This window comes from Sylvia atricapilla, chromosome 17, assembly GCF_009819655.1.
Source record: "Sylvia atricapilla isolate bSylAtr1 chromosome 17, bSylAtr1.pri, whole genome shotgun sequence".
In the NCBI taxonomy this organism is placed as follows: Eukaryota; Metazoa; Chordata; class Aves; order Passeriformes; family Sylviidae; genus Sylvia; species Sylvia atricapilla.
This window is the reverse complement of record NC_089156.1, coordinates 4,172,388-4,184,943: the sequence shown is the minus strand read 5'-3', so window position 1 is coordinate 4,184,943 and position 12,556 is coordinate 4,172,388. Positions and strand designations below refer to the sequence as shown.

Genomic DNA, 12,556 nt, shown 5'->3' with positions numbered 1-12,556 from the left:
GGATGTCACAGCTTCAGTCACAGACCAAGCAGAACAGGCAGGAAGTTTCTCTGCAGATCACCCAACCCCATGGCAAATAATGTGCCTTTTCCTTAGGGGGACTCAAGACTCATCCCCAGTCTGTCTGCTCTGGGGACAAAGGACACATTCAAATGGTCACAAGATTAATTCTTTCAGCACTAATCATTACATTAGTCTACAACCTTCAACTGCCTTTGGCAGGACAGTGACCAAACCCATGGCAGAAAGCTCCTGACCACGGATGGCACTGGCAGGAAGGTGCTAAAATCCAGGGAATCTGCTGATTTCCTTGTCTCCCATCTTGCTCAGCCTGCGAACCAGGCAGCCCTGCCTGGGCCAAGCCCTGGTTTCTGTGTCACACAGACACGCCTAAGCTCAAACACAACCACATTCCAGAGGTTTAAGAGCTCTGTGCTCAGCAGCCAAGCCCCAGCCAGCACCAAAGTGTGCTCAGAGCCCCAGCAGACACCCGGGGAGCCCAGCGCAGCTCAGCAAAGCAGAGGTGCCTGTGCACACCCCCAGTGTGGTTACTGTGACTGGCCTGACACAGCTGCCCCCACCGAGGAGCTCTGATGTGCTCTGTGGTGTAACCAAGCCCTGGTCTCAGAGGAAAGCAGCTCCCAGGGTTTGAAAGGATGAGTTGTTATTCCAGGGAATGTCCTCACCACAGACTTGGTGGCAGCTCCAGCTCAGGCCCACATACCTGTATCTCCTCCTCATACATCTTCATACTCAGATCACTCTTGGTCCTCGACCTGCGTCCCAGAAACACCGTTGACATTTGCTAAAGAGTTGGGGCAAGGAGGAGGAAACACCAACAAAGACATTCATCAGTCACTGAGCAGCTGGATCTGTCCTGGAACTGCAGGCACCCTTCCTGTGGACACCCATCACCCACTGAGGAGCTCAGACCACCCCAGGCTCCTTCTGCTGTCACCTGAGAGGCTGCAGCACCTGCCCTGTGTCATGGTGACACAGGGGTATCAATGTTAAAACAACCACTTCAGCCCTTCCCAGATGCATGAGACAAACAGTTGTGAGACAGGAGCTCATCTTCCCAATTCAGAATGTTTTAGAATGGAAGCATAAGCAGTGCCATGGGGGTAGGAAGGACCTGGAATCAATGCCATGATGTTCCTGCATAATGCTCCAGGACTATCCAAGCCCCAGTGTATGATGGCACAGAGAGGCAGAATTATGAGATAGTGCCTTCCTCAGAGGAAACTAAATATGCTTTTTCCCAGTCAGCACAGGACAGCTCTAAGGGAAGTCTGCAGGCAGCAGGGACGAACCTTTGCCAAGGCTATGCAAGGAGCAGCTGCTGCTTTTCTGGAACAGGAAATTCTGTGCTGCTGCAGAGTCCCTCCAGCTCAGCCCTCAACAAACACTACAGAGGCAGGTGATCTTCTGTCTCCAGACAGACAGGTGGCCCTAGCACACCTCCCTCTCCTGAAGGTGAGAACCCACAGAGTTTCCTCTTACCCCATATTTGTCCATCTGCAACACGATCTTCTGCAGCTGAGCTGTTTCAGTGGCAGCTGAAGTCCTCTTGTACAGCTCAATTATGCCAATCACCTCCTCCTTGGAGATCTCCTTCTCCAGCACAATGCCATTATCTTCTGGAGAGGCAAGAAACAGAAAGAAGAAAAAAACAAAGTCTCCAAGATGAGCATTGCTCCAACAGCATCCACGATGACCCTGGAAGGCAAAGCCTAAAGCACACAGGACCAAGCCAGAGGCCAGGTACAGCCTGTACCTGCTTTTGTGACTACAACATGGAGATGCTCGACCTCCAACAAGGCAGGGAGAAAGTCAACTAGTGTGTAGGGCCAGCAAACCTTCTGACTCAAACCATTCTCATCAGGCTCCCTGGTATCTTGAAAAAAAGTAAGTCTTGTAGCTTTTTTGCTAGCCTGTACATGAAGAAATCAGATAAACAGATACTCAGATAAGAGTTGCTGCCTTTTGACCTTCACTTGCCTGAGAGAGCTTGGGAGTCTCCAGAGCTTGGAAATGTCCTTCACTGCTCCCTTCAAACTGGGTGCAGGAAGGATCCCAAGTGTTTCCCTAATTAACAGCTCCTGGGCCACACAAATTTGATCTTGTGGCACCTAAAAAACCAAGGGGCTGGGGCCTTCACCTGAAGGAATAGCAGGAGAAGGGCTGTAAGCCATTAGTGTGGCTTTGGCACCTGAATTAGCAGCTCAGGAAGGTGCCTGCAGTTCCAGACCTCCCAGCTCAGGGGGAAAAGGACAGTGAGATGAGGATGGAGACCTCAGTCACTGCCAGTTCCTAGAGGAAAAGCCATGTCCAAAATCAGCACAGAATCAGCAGCCTAAGTACAACCAGAAAATGTGGGAAGCACTGGCCAGGCAGCGTCTGCTTCCTCCAGGTCATGGCAAAAAGTCTTGGCAAATCACCTTGGAGAGACATCCTTCCACCAGGGAGTGTGTTAGTGAGGAAGGGAAATTGGTTTAAAAAAATTATCTAACTTCCCTTCCTGTCAGGACCCTCGTTGAGCTTTGCTACATCACTGCTGCAATGTTTCCTAGAAACCTTGCATGAAATGCACAAGGAGTTTCTACTTTCAAAGAATTTGGTTGAAATGGCTCAAGTGGTGGAAGCTTGTATGTGTGTGTGTGTGCACACAAACATACAGACATAAAACCCACATAAATACACCCACATGAGCTTTTTTGGGCAATTCTGTGGGGGAGAGATGAGGAGCAGAGCAGAAAGAAATATCACACAAAAGCAAAATAATTAGCCCAGGATGTCAGGATAATAATAATAATAATAATAATAATAATAATAATAATAATAATAATAGTAATAAATCTGTTCTTTTCCTGGACAATCCTATTCTCTCCTAGAGACATAAAGTCCCAGGGAGAGAAGACCCAAGGCTGTGGGTCAGCCAGGCCTCAGTCCTGACCTTCTGAATCCTGGTTCTTCCGGGTGTAGTTCATGCGGAAGACAAAAGCGTCCAGGATGAAAGCCACGATGATTGTCATCACCACCATGGTCACAATGTAGAAGATCATGAAGTACAGACGGCTCCAGTGGGTGGTTTGGGATGTCACCCCTTCCTAAAGAGGAGAGGAGAGGGCAGAGGTGAGCAGTGCACAAAAGGGAGAGGTGCAGTTAACTGCTTATCAAGGGGCACAAAGCAGCAGCATGAACACTGGCCCCAGGGACTGCTTGTGCAATTCTCAATGCCCCAACAGGTCCTTGCAGCTCAAAAGAGAGGTTCCTCCAGGCAAACACACAGAATATCCAAAGCTGGTGGCTGTAAGAGCCACTGTGCCACGAGGGCACAGCTTGGACAGCAGGGTGACAAAACTGGAGCACAGGGTGACTTCATTTGTCCAGCCTGTGAAGCCTGAAAATGCCCAGCAGCATGGCAGGGGTTAAATGCCTCTCAACCAAAAGATACCTGGCAACAACCATGGGAGGAAAGCAGTGGTGGTGTGGAAGATGTGCCTGAGCTGGCAGAGCCTGTGCTGCCTGCAGGGCTCACTCACCATGATGATGTACCAGTCGTTGACCACCGTCAGCTCAAACAGCGTCACTGCACACAAGAGGGAGAAAACACACACAGGTAATTGTTTTATCCATCCTGACCTGTTCTACGGTGACTTTTAGATAAAGTGTCTGACAGGGAGGACTGACACAAGACAGCAAAGTTTGAATAAAGACAGCAAATCCAGAGAGAATGCAGACCCTCCCCACTGCAATGAGGACACACAACCTGCAGCATGGCTTCATCTCTGTTTCCTAAAGAAACCAGACCTGACTCTTCACCAGAGAGCATGGAGACCTCTGAAATCTCCAGGAGACAAGCATTACGCTCACACATTAGGAAAAATCATGGAGAGTAATCAACACATTCAAATTATTCTTCATCAGAGGGTTTAAAGAGAGGCGTCGCTGTTGGTTCTTTAGAAGGGCAGTGATTTAATGCCCTCCTTAAACACCTCTGGTCTGATCACCTGCCAGAACTGATCTGCTGGCTTCCAGCTGGCTCTGAGAGACCTCTGCTTACCCTGCAAAGCAGCCCTGGCACAATTAGTCAGCTGGAGCTCTCCAGACAGAAAGAGCAGGATGCTGAGTGAGGTGCATTAGCAGGACTCCCTGGGAGAGTCCCAGGCTCACATGAGCATTACAGCATTACAGAGCCATCCAGCCCTGCAGGAACACGGGATAATCTTTTCTAGGGACAAAAGTGCCCTTACCAAAGCTGTTCAGAATGTTGTCAAAGTTGTTGAGATAGTAATAACCTTCTTCCACAACTGTTTTGTTGCCAACTGTGTGGTTCACCCAGCGGTAGGAATCTGCGACTGTGCTTGTGCTGGTTGGAGAAAAGAGGACAAACAATCAGCAGAGACTGGAAAAGCAAGGAAAACCTAAAAAGTTATAAATACCAGCCCCCTCTAGAAGCAATTTCTAGAAGAAGAGTGGCGATTTCTACCTCTTGGCCAGCACTTGTCTTTTCCTCTGGAAGGAATCCTCTCTCCTTCGCAGCTCAGCACAAGCACAGGGAGCACGCTAATCATTCAGCAAATATTATACCAGAGAAACTGAGAGTATGAGTTCCTTGGCTCACACCATTCAAGCTTGGCATTTCCAAGTGGTCTGCCACCGTTAAAGGGCACAGGACAGCTTAGAGTCCAGCACCAGCTGAATTAATGCTGGGTGAATTTGTTGCTGGACAAGCAACTGCGGCATCAGAGAAACAGAATGGTTTGGGTAGGAAAGGACCCTAAAGCTCATCCAGTTCCTGCCATGGGCAGGGACACCTTCCACCATCCCAGGCTGCTCCAAGCCCCATCCAACCTGGCCTTGGACACTTCCAGGGATTCAGAGACAAGAGAAATGAAGCATCTCCTGGATTTTTGCCGCATGTTGCCTTAGCTACAAAACCCCATTCAGCCCCATCCTCAGGCCACTTCTCCACAGGGAAATGGAGCTGCCAGAGCTCCCTGCTGCTGGCTGAGCACCAGAAGCATTGTTGAGGGGGCTGGATTTGAGGTACTCACTTGCAGCAGTTGGGGTAGACCACGCCAGCGAAGAACTCCATGCCAACGATGGCAAAGCAATAGTAGAAGATCAGCAGGGTTAAACCCAGGCTGGAGGCAGAAAACAGAAGGAGTACTGTGCTGCTGAAGAGTTGCTAAGGCAGGGAAACACAAAATCCTAGGCTGGTTGCTCTGGGAGGAATTCCCAAGGGATGGGAAGCAGCACTGGGAACCCCAGCCCACCCTCCCTGCTGCTGTGGCGCTGCAGCTCTTGGCCTGCTCTCATTCAGGGAGCCCTTGGACAAGGAGTTTGCCACTCATTGAAGAGAGAAACTAAAGAGCAGCCTGGATCCCCTCCCAGCCTGTCCTTTTCTGTTAAATAAACATCTCTCCACAGCTCCTTTAGTAAAGAACACCACACACTGTTTCTGCCCTCTCCACATCCTTGGATGCAGGGACTGTGCCAAGAGCAGGGCTCTCCAGCCAACTCAGGCCTCCTGCAAGGGAAGCAGGGCTGAGGAGGCCCCACTGGAGGCCACACTCAAGCTCCAGGCTCCCTCTGCCCCACCACTTCACAAAAATGCTCCCCAGGGGCTCTGCTGAGGACAGGGGAGCATCTGGGGCCGAGGGGATTCGTGCCAATGTTCTTCCCACATAGGGCTTCATCTCTCAGCAAGAGCTGGGATGGAGAGAAAAATTACAACAAGCAGGGACTCTCAGTTATCCTCACACAAAAGCAGGAGGAGGCCCAGGGTGCTGGAGTGCTGCTGCTCCAAGGAACTGGAAGATGAACACTCCACTGGTTCAGAAGAATCAGTAACTACCCACTGACAGGTAAGAGCATCAATCCCTTCAGCAGGTTGGACAGGTGCCTGTCCTGACCCCAACCTTCACTCCCCTCTCCCTGCCATCACCCCAAGAGCAGAAGTTGTACCTGGCCATGCGAGGGAACAGCTCAAACATGGTGTCCAGGACGTTCCTGTAGCGTTTCTTCAGTTTGAACAGCCTGAAAGGAGAGGCCAGGAGTCACCCACACCCTGCAGCTCTCCTGGTGCTGGAGGAAAGAGCTGAAAGGAGAATCCCAGCTCTCTCTACCTCGCAGGTCAGTGACAGGGAGGTTTCCTGACACCCCACTGCTCTTGCTCAGATGGTCTCTGCTCACCTTCCAGGGTCCTGCTGCCCCATCTGAATGTTTATGACACATTCAACTCTTCACAGGACTGAGGATCTCACAGGGGAGAAAGGGCTGTCTTTTTGCATGGCATGATGCATAAACAGCTATTTAAAACTCCCCAAAATTGTAAGAACTTACTCAAGTCCCTGCTTCCCCCAAGACACAAGCTTTTCTGTGTTTCCCCCATGACCCAAATAAAAATTGATGAAAGAAAACTACACTGTGCCTGCTAATTTAAGATTTGGCAACCCCATCAGCCTTTACAGAGAAACACAGCTGCCAAACAGGCTTTGGCAGGGGAGGAACAGAGAAAACACTTTTTTTTTCTCCCCTCTTGAGTGTCATGAAGTGTTTTTAAAATCCTCACTGAAGAGCTAAATTACATTAGCTTGTTTTTAATGAAACATTTTGCCTCAAAAATCCCTTCCCCCCGTGGCTGTGGAGGTGTTTGTGAGGATGACTGTACTTGGACATGAGAGGGTTAATCAGCCCCAGCTCCCTGAATTTTAGAGGGGTTACAGGCCGTGGTGCTGCTCCAAGTGTGAGGTGCAGTTAGAGCAGGGCAGTACTTCACCCTAGAAAGCAGCATCCCTTTGAAAACTGTAATTTCTGGTAATTCAATGGAAATTATTAAAGTGGCTCAGACCATCTCACCCTGCCAGAAAAGCTTTTCTCTGAACAGCATCAGACAATTTAGAGGAGGTGTAAGAACCCCACGAAGGCAGACACAGGATAATCTGCCCCCAGTAAATCCCTTGATCTCTATTAGAGATCAGCTTAAGCTTCAAAGCACGGGGTTTTCATATCCCATCCCAAGTTTTTGTCATCGTTCATTCTGATGACTCGGGCTAATCTCATTACCCCACGCGATTCCCGTTTGCCACGGTCACATTCCCACAGAGCAATCCCTGCCCTCTCCTGCTAAGGAGCTCAGTCCCCAGTGGGACTGATGGAAAACAAGCCTGTTTCCTCCCACCTGCTCTCTGGAATGCCCTCTGCCTTTCCCACCTCACCTCAGCAGCTGGAGGGGTCGCAGGACCACGATGAAGTAAAAGGGCTCCATGTTAAAGGCCAGTGCCATGAGCCCCAGAAATGCAAACAGGGTGACTGAGAAGTCAAAGCTGGAAAAAAAAAAAAATAAAATAAATGTAAGAGCAGTGATTTATTCAGCAGAGAAGAGGGATTGGTGCTGCTCCAGCCTAACAAGATGCACCAGACCAGGGGCAAGAGAATTGTAAGAGTTTGCTGATGGTCTCCTCTCTACAGGCTTGGCTCAGAAGTTGATGTTTCCAACCCAAAAAGATGAATGTGCACTTACAGATTCCAGCCTGAGGACAGGTACTCCACAGGTCCCAGCCCAGTGGTCTTCAGGAGCAGCTCCACACCATAGACTGCAAAACAAGAGGGATCGGGGATGAGCAGCATCCCAGGAAAGGCTCATGGGAAGGTTTGCCCTCATGGATGTGGGGTGATTTTAAAAGGTTTCTGAACAGGGCTTTAACAGACCCCACCTATCCTCTTTCTCAGTGAGGTGCCCAAGAGATTTTCCCCTCCAAATCAACCCATTTTCCTGTGTTCATGGAGATTTCTCTCCGGAAAAGTCTACAAAACAATCCCTGCCAGGCACGCCATTGTTCTGGATGGAGGCTCTACACCCATGGTTAAGTTATAACTTCAATTCCCTTCCCAGCTCCTCAGGAAATGACACAGCTCTGTTGGGAGGCATCAGCTTACTTGTGAGGAAGACTATGTAGCTCCATGGGACATTCCTGGAGAAGAAATTCCCTCCTGCAAGACACAAGAACAGCTTTCTCAAGTCTTCCCTTGTTTCCAATCCCTCAGCACCACAGTCAAGGAACAAGCTGTGATGTTTCCTACCTTGCAACATGAAGGTTTCAACAAGAATCCAAATTCCATTGACAGCCACCACAGTGTCTGGAAAGCAAAGGAAAAACCCATAGCAAAACCACTCCTGGATATCCATTTCCCAGGCTAACAAAAAGAATGCAATATGGGACAAGTGGCAGGGTCATTGGTTCCAACTCAATGAACAAACTAAACTCATAAATTGGGATTCTTCCCCCATGTCTTTCTCCAGGCCTTTAACAGATGCAGTGCCTTTAGGCTCAAAAAGAAACAAAACAGAAAAAAAGAAACCCAACCCCCAAATTACTGAGTAGGAATAGATCATTTAGAAGCCAGCAGGCAGCACCAGGAGGAAGCACTCTTTCTCCTCTAGAGAAGAGAAGCACAGACTCCTTCTCACAGGCAGCTCAGTTGCCAAGCAATCCCTCCAGCAGTGAGGACACTCTCAGCTCCTTGGGAGCAGAATGTGGCAAGAATGTGCCTGAATGTGCCTGACTGGCAAGGCACTTCCTTACCCAGCACCCTTCAGCTGCAAGATAAAGCCCCCAAGGTTTGGGACAGCTGATCACCAACCCACCTGAAGGCAACAAGCTGGTTCCTCCAGCCCCCAGGGGTGTGGTGAGCCAGGGAGCCTCTCCAGAACCAGAGCTGAGAGCCCAGGCTGCTGCTGCTACAATGAAGCAGTTCCCTCCCTCTCAACCAAAACTCCAAAATTTGTCTGTGAACCACGGCTCAGGCCACACCAAGTCCTTGGAGGGCTGGCAGACACAGCACAGCAGAGCCACACAAGCAAGGGAGCCAAGCAGAGACAGCTCATGATTCCTACTCACACATGGTGTACTGGAACACACGGGACTTCACCAGGATGTTGATGCCTGTGCGAAGGAAAGGATGACAAAATGTGTTTACACCATCCTCCATACCACAGATCCCTCTGTCTTCTCCTCAGAGACTTTTTCCACACCAATCCTCAGCACAGAAGCTGAACAGATCAGCAGATGATTAACTTTCACTTTTCAGGAACAAGTTTAAATATCCTTCAGAATTTTAGCAGTGATTAAGTCATTATCCTTAGCCCCCAAGATGCCCAGTTTGGTCTCCACGTGTTAATTCTGGGGTGTGGACAGAGGTAAATGCTCTGGATTTGTTGTCTGGAACAACAAGGAGGGTTGGGAACATCAGCAGAGCTCTGAGAGCTCCTGTGGCAGCTGTATTTGGATCAGAGGGTGTCAGCAGTTCCCCAGAAACACACAACACCTCAGAAGAGCTGCAGGTTCTTAATTCTGAATGGTTACAACCAGTCAGGAATGTTGGGACACGGGAGGTAAATTGGCAAGACATTGCTCTGATGGGGGTTTCAGGCCTCTTTTCCCTTCCCAAACTGCTGTCCTTGACCTGAACAGGAGCTGCAACCACATCTTGGGAGCGGGCAGGCTAACAGCTTTTGTGAAAACCCTAATCCCACTCCACAGTCACTGCAGGAATATTTACAAGACAGAAATCTTCCCCAGAGACTCCGGATCCAAGTCTGTGTCCTCAGAGGATACACAGAGAGTTAGTTAGTTGGTTAGTCTGCTGTTTTCCAGGCACATAAGAGAAAGGCCCTTCAGAGTGTGCTGTCTTTGAGAACAGCGTGTTACCTTTAAAAATCAGGAATGCAGTCCGTGGAAGGTCATCAAACCAGTGCTCGCGGTTCCGTTTGGCCTGGGAGCAGAACAGCCACGGTCAGCAGCAGCCAGAGCCACATCCATGCCAAAAACAGGGAGACCCACCTCACCCCCATCACCTGCTTCTCTTAGATTGCCTTTGTTTCTTACCCAGCTCCTCTCTAACCCCTCCTCTTCTCTCCCTCCCACACACCGTTCCCTTCTTCTCCACCCAACAAACTCTTACCTTCCATTTTAAGCCAACAACTTCATAGAAATTGTAAAAATCCTTTAGACTGCAAAACAGAAAGAAACATCTCATCAGAGCCTTGAGGGTGACCAGCTCCTTAATTGTCCTTGTCAGACATCACCAGTGGAGAGTCCCTGGAGGTTATTAACTCCTTATCAGAACTGCAACTCAACAGTGACCTCTTCCCAGCCTGGCCAAAGGTTCTTGACTGACAATAGCCAGAATCTCCTTTCTGTAATGCTTCAGCCCTTAAGAGAAAGTCTGACTCTGCTGAACTCCAGAATTTCACCACTGAGAGGAAAGACCTGAGGCTTAGATTCCAACTCCAAGGGATGGAGATTGCACTGCTCTTCACGAAGAAGTCTTGGACCGGCTTAATTACTCGTACAGTCCTTTTCTAACATCTTTGCACATTTTCTTTTCAAGGTAAAAATGAAGTTTGAAAAAGGACATGAAAGCAAAGAAACTCATAGAACATGAGTGCCAGTCTAGGTGCTCGGGGTCAGGCCTGTAACAGCTTTTATGTGTCTGCAAGTGAGGATGCTGAACTTCTCAGACTCTTACTGGTGACATCAGTGCCCAAATTTCACAACTCAGTCTTTCTCCCTGTGCCATTTTCAATACTTCTCTGTGGCACTTGACTTCAAGGAGAAGCATCAGCACCAGTTTCATAGGAGAGTCACTCAGAACCTGTCTGTGGCCAGAACAAAGGAAAAGGAAGAGAAGGTCTCCTGCTCTAATTCCCTCTGCTCCCTTGCTGGCTGGAGTTAGCTGCACCCACCCCCCAGCAGAATGGCAATTCTCTGCCTCATAACACAGAGGATGGCAGCCCTGAAAGCACCAGCAGAACCAAATTTTAATTAACAAAACCCTGGGGGGGACAGCCAGCTGCTGGATAAAAGCACAAAGTTGTTAAGCTGCGAGGCTGCGCTGCGTGAGGAAAGGCTCCTCGCAGGCTGCAGCGCTGCTCCCCAGCTCCTGCCTCTCCTCTGGCAGGGGAGTGGGAAGCAGCTCCTGCCTGCGAGTGCCAGCACAGCGCTGTATCCACCAGAGGGCACGCAGGAACTCCAGCACCTCCCCAGGAAAACCTCAGCTCTCAGGGTACCCACCCCTCCCAGCTTCCCGCAAAACCCCTTCCTATCCCCACAGGTCAGACAATGCTCATTCCAGAAACCCAGCCATCCTCTCCAAAGCACAGCCCAGCTGCAGGGAGGGCAGCAGCAGGACCATCCTACCTGACTAAAGGGGTATTGCTCTGGTTCAGTGCTTTGAAGGTGAGATATCTCTCCCTGGCACACATCCGAGGCTTGTAGAACCGCAGCAGCCCTTCGAAGTGCTTGAAGGAAATTCCAGACGGCCTCTGGCAACAAAGGAATGCTGTCAGGAGCAGCAGCATCAGGCAGGAACGTACAGAGGCTTTTAATTCTCACTCTGGATTTGTTTGAAGCAGGATTTCATACATTATTACTGAGCCCCCTAAGTACCCTTTAACACACCAAGCTCATCCCAGGGCACAGAGATCAGAAAGCCTTCTTGGCAATTGGTCCCTCCAGAAAATGCAGAACTGTTCCCTGTTGCCCCATCACCTGAAAATTGTCCAACCAGACACCCCAAGCAGAGTTCAACCCCTCTTCTTGGGAAATCAGCAGGCAGCCTAACAGATCCCATCACGGCACTTGTTTTAAGACCATCAGCTATATGCACTAAACGAATCTACCAGAAGTGGGTTAGTTATTTCTGGGTCTTATTTCTCTTCCTGCTCCAACAAGTTAAGCAAGAAATCAACCTTCTCCCCACAGCTCTTGTCCCTGTAAAAAGTTTGTAGGTGAATTCAGTGCAGGTTTCTGCACTGTTCACTTGTGCAGGTTCTGGAAAATGGATTCTATCTTCAATTCTATGACCCATCCCTCCTCTTAGTAGTGATGCTTGGTAAGCCAAACCAAGTCCTCAAGTGACCCAGACTGAATCAGAGAGAAATCAATGATCACATGCCCTTCAGAACAGATTTCCCTCATTTTACCAAGCCATAACCTCACGCAGGGCTGAAATTCAGAGCGCTCTATTTTTCTCCAGAAACAGAAGTGAACAAGCTACATAAATGGAAAAACCACCAGCCCGTGGGTGAGTCTGATCACAACCAGCAGAGAGAAATGGCCTGTTTTTGGAGGTGCTGTTCAGGCAGCCCAGCCCAGGGCGCTGTGGCACAGCTGTACCTGTTTGGTGACCAGCAGCCGGTACGCGTGCTGGATGGCCGTGCGCTTGTGCAGCAGCAGGGACTTGAACTTCCTCTTCTCAATGTCATTGAAGGTGTCAAACACAACAGCCAGAAGCTGAGAAAACAGGGAAAAAAAAAAAAAAAAAAAAAAAAAGGTGCTGTTTTGACCCTTATAGTCTACAGGGTTTCAGGGAAGCGAGGAGGAGGAATGCTGATGGAGGCAGGATGGGGTTGGCGAGGTTCCGCTGGCACGAGGGAACCCACAAAGGGATCTCACAAAGAGATCCCCAGGCTCACAGCTCTGATCCACTTTTTGGAGGAGGTCCAGATGTTTCTGGCCTCTCAACACTTGCTAGTGGATTTTAT

General features: G+C 49.5%; 1 protein-coding gene across 4 annotated transcripts in view; it reads right to left on the bottom strand.

The window, feature by feature from the left end:
* The window catches only part of TPCN1 (two pore segment channel 1), a 43,359-nt gene that overhangs the window by 2,985 nt on the left and 27,818 nt on the right, over positions 1 to 12,556 (bottom strand). For 3 of the 4 annotated variants that reach the window (XM_066331344.1, XM_066331343.1, XM_066331345.1), the window contains exons 11-26: positions 12,189 to 12,305; positions 11,211 to 11,335; positions 9,973 to 10,021; positions 9,720 to 9,783; positions 8,910 to 8,954; positions 8,092 to 8,148; positions 7,948 to 8,001; positions 7,532 to 7,604; positions 7,227 to 7,334; positions 5,974 to 6,045; positions 5,061 to 5,150; positions 4,257 to 4,372; positions 3,546 to 3,592; positions 2,957 to 3,110; positions 1,504 to 1,640; positions 725 to 805 (exon numbers count right to left, since the gene is read on the bottom strand). In XM_066331344.1, the coding sequence (XP_066187441.1) occupies positions 725 to 805; positions 1,504 to 1,640; positions 2,957 to 3,110; positions 3,546 to 3,592; positions 4,257 to 4,372; positions 5,061 to 5,150; positions 5,974 to 6,045; positions 7,227 to 7,334; positions 7,532 to 7,604; positions 7,948 to 8,001; positions 8,092 to 8,148; positions 8,910 to 8,954; positions 9,720 to 9,783; positions 9,973 to 10,021; positions 11,211 to 11,335; positions 12,189 to 12,305 (1,389 nt within the window). Of the gene's footprint in view, positions 1 to 724; positions 806 to 1,502; positions 1,641 to 2,956; positions 3,111 to 3,545; positions 3,593 to 4,256; positions 4,373 to 5,060; positions 5,151 to 5,973; positions 6,046 to 7,226; positions 7,335 to 7,531; positions 7,605 to 7,947; positions 8,002 to 8,091; positions 8,149 to 8,909; positions 8,955 to 9,719; positions 9,784 to 9,972; positions 10,022 to 11,210; positions 11,336 to 12,188; positions 12,306 to 12,556 lie in introns of those variants that run through there. The other variant, XM_066331346.1, reaches the window with a different exon arrangement.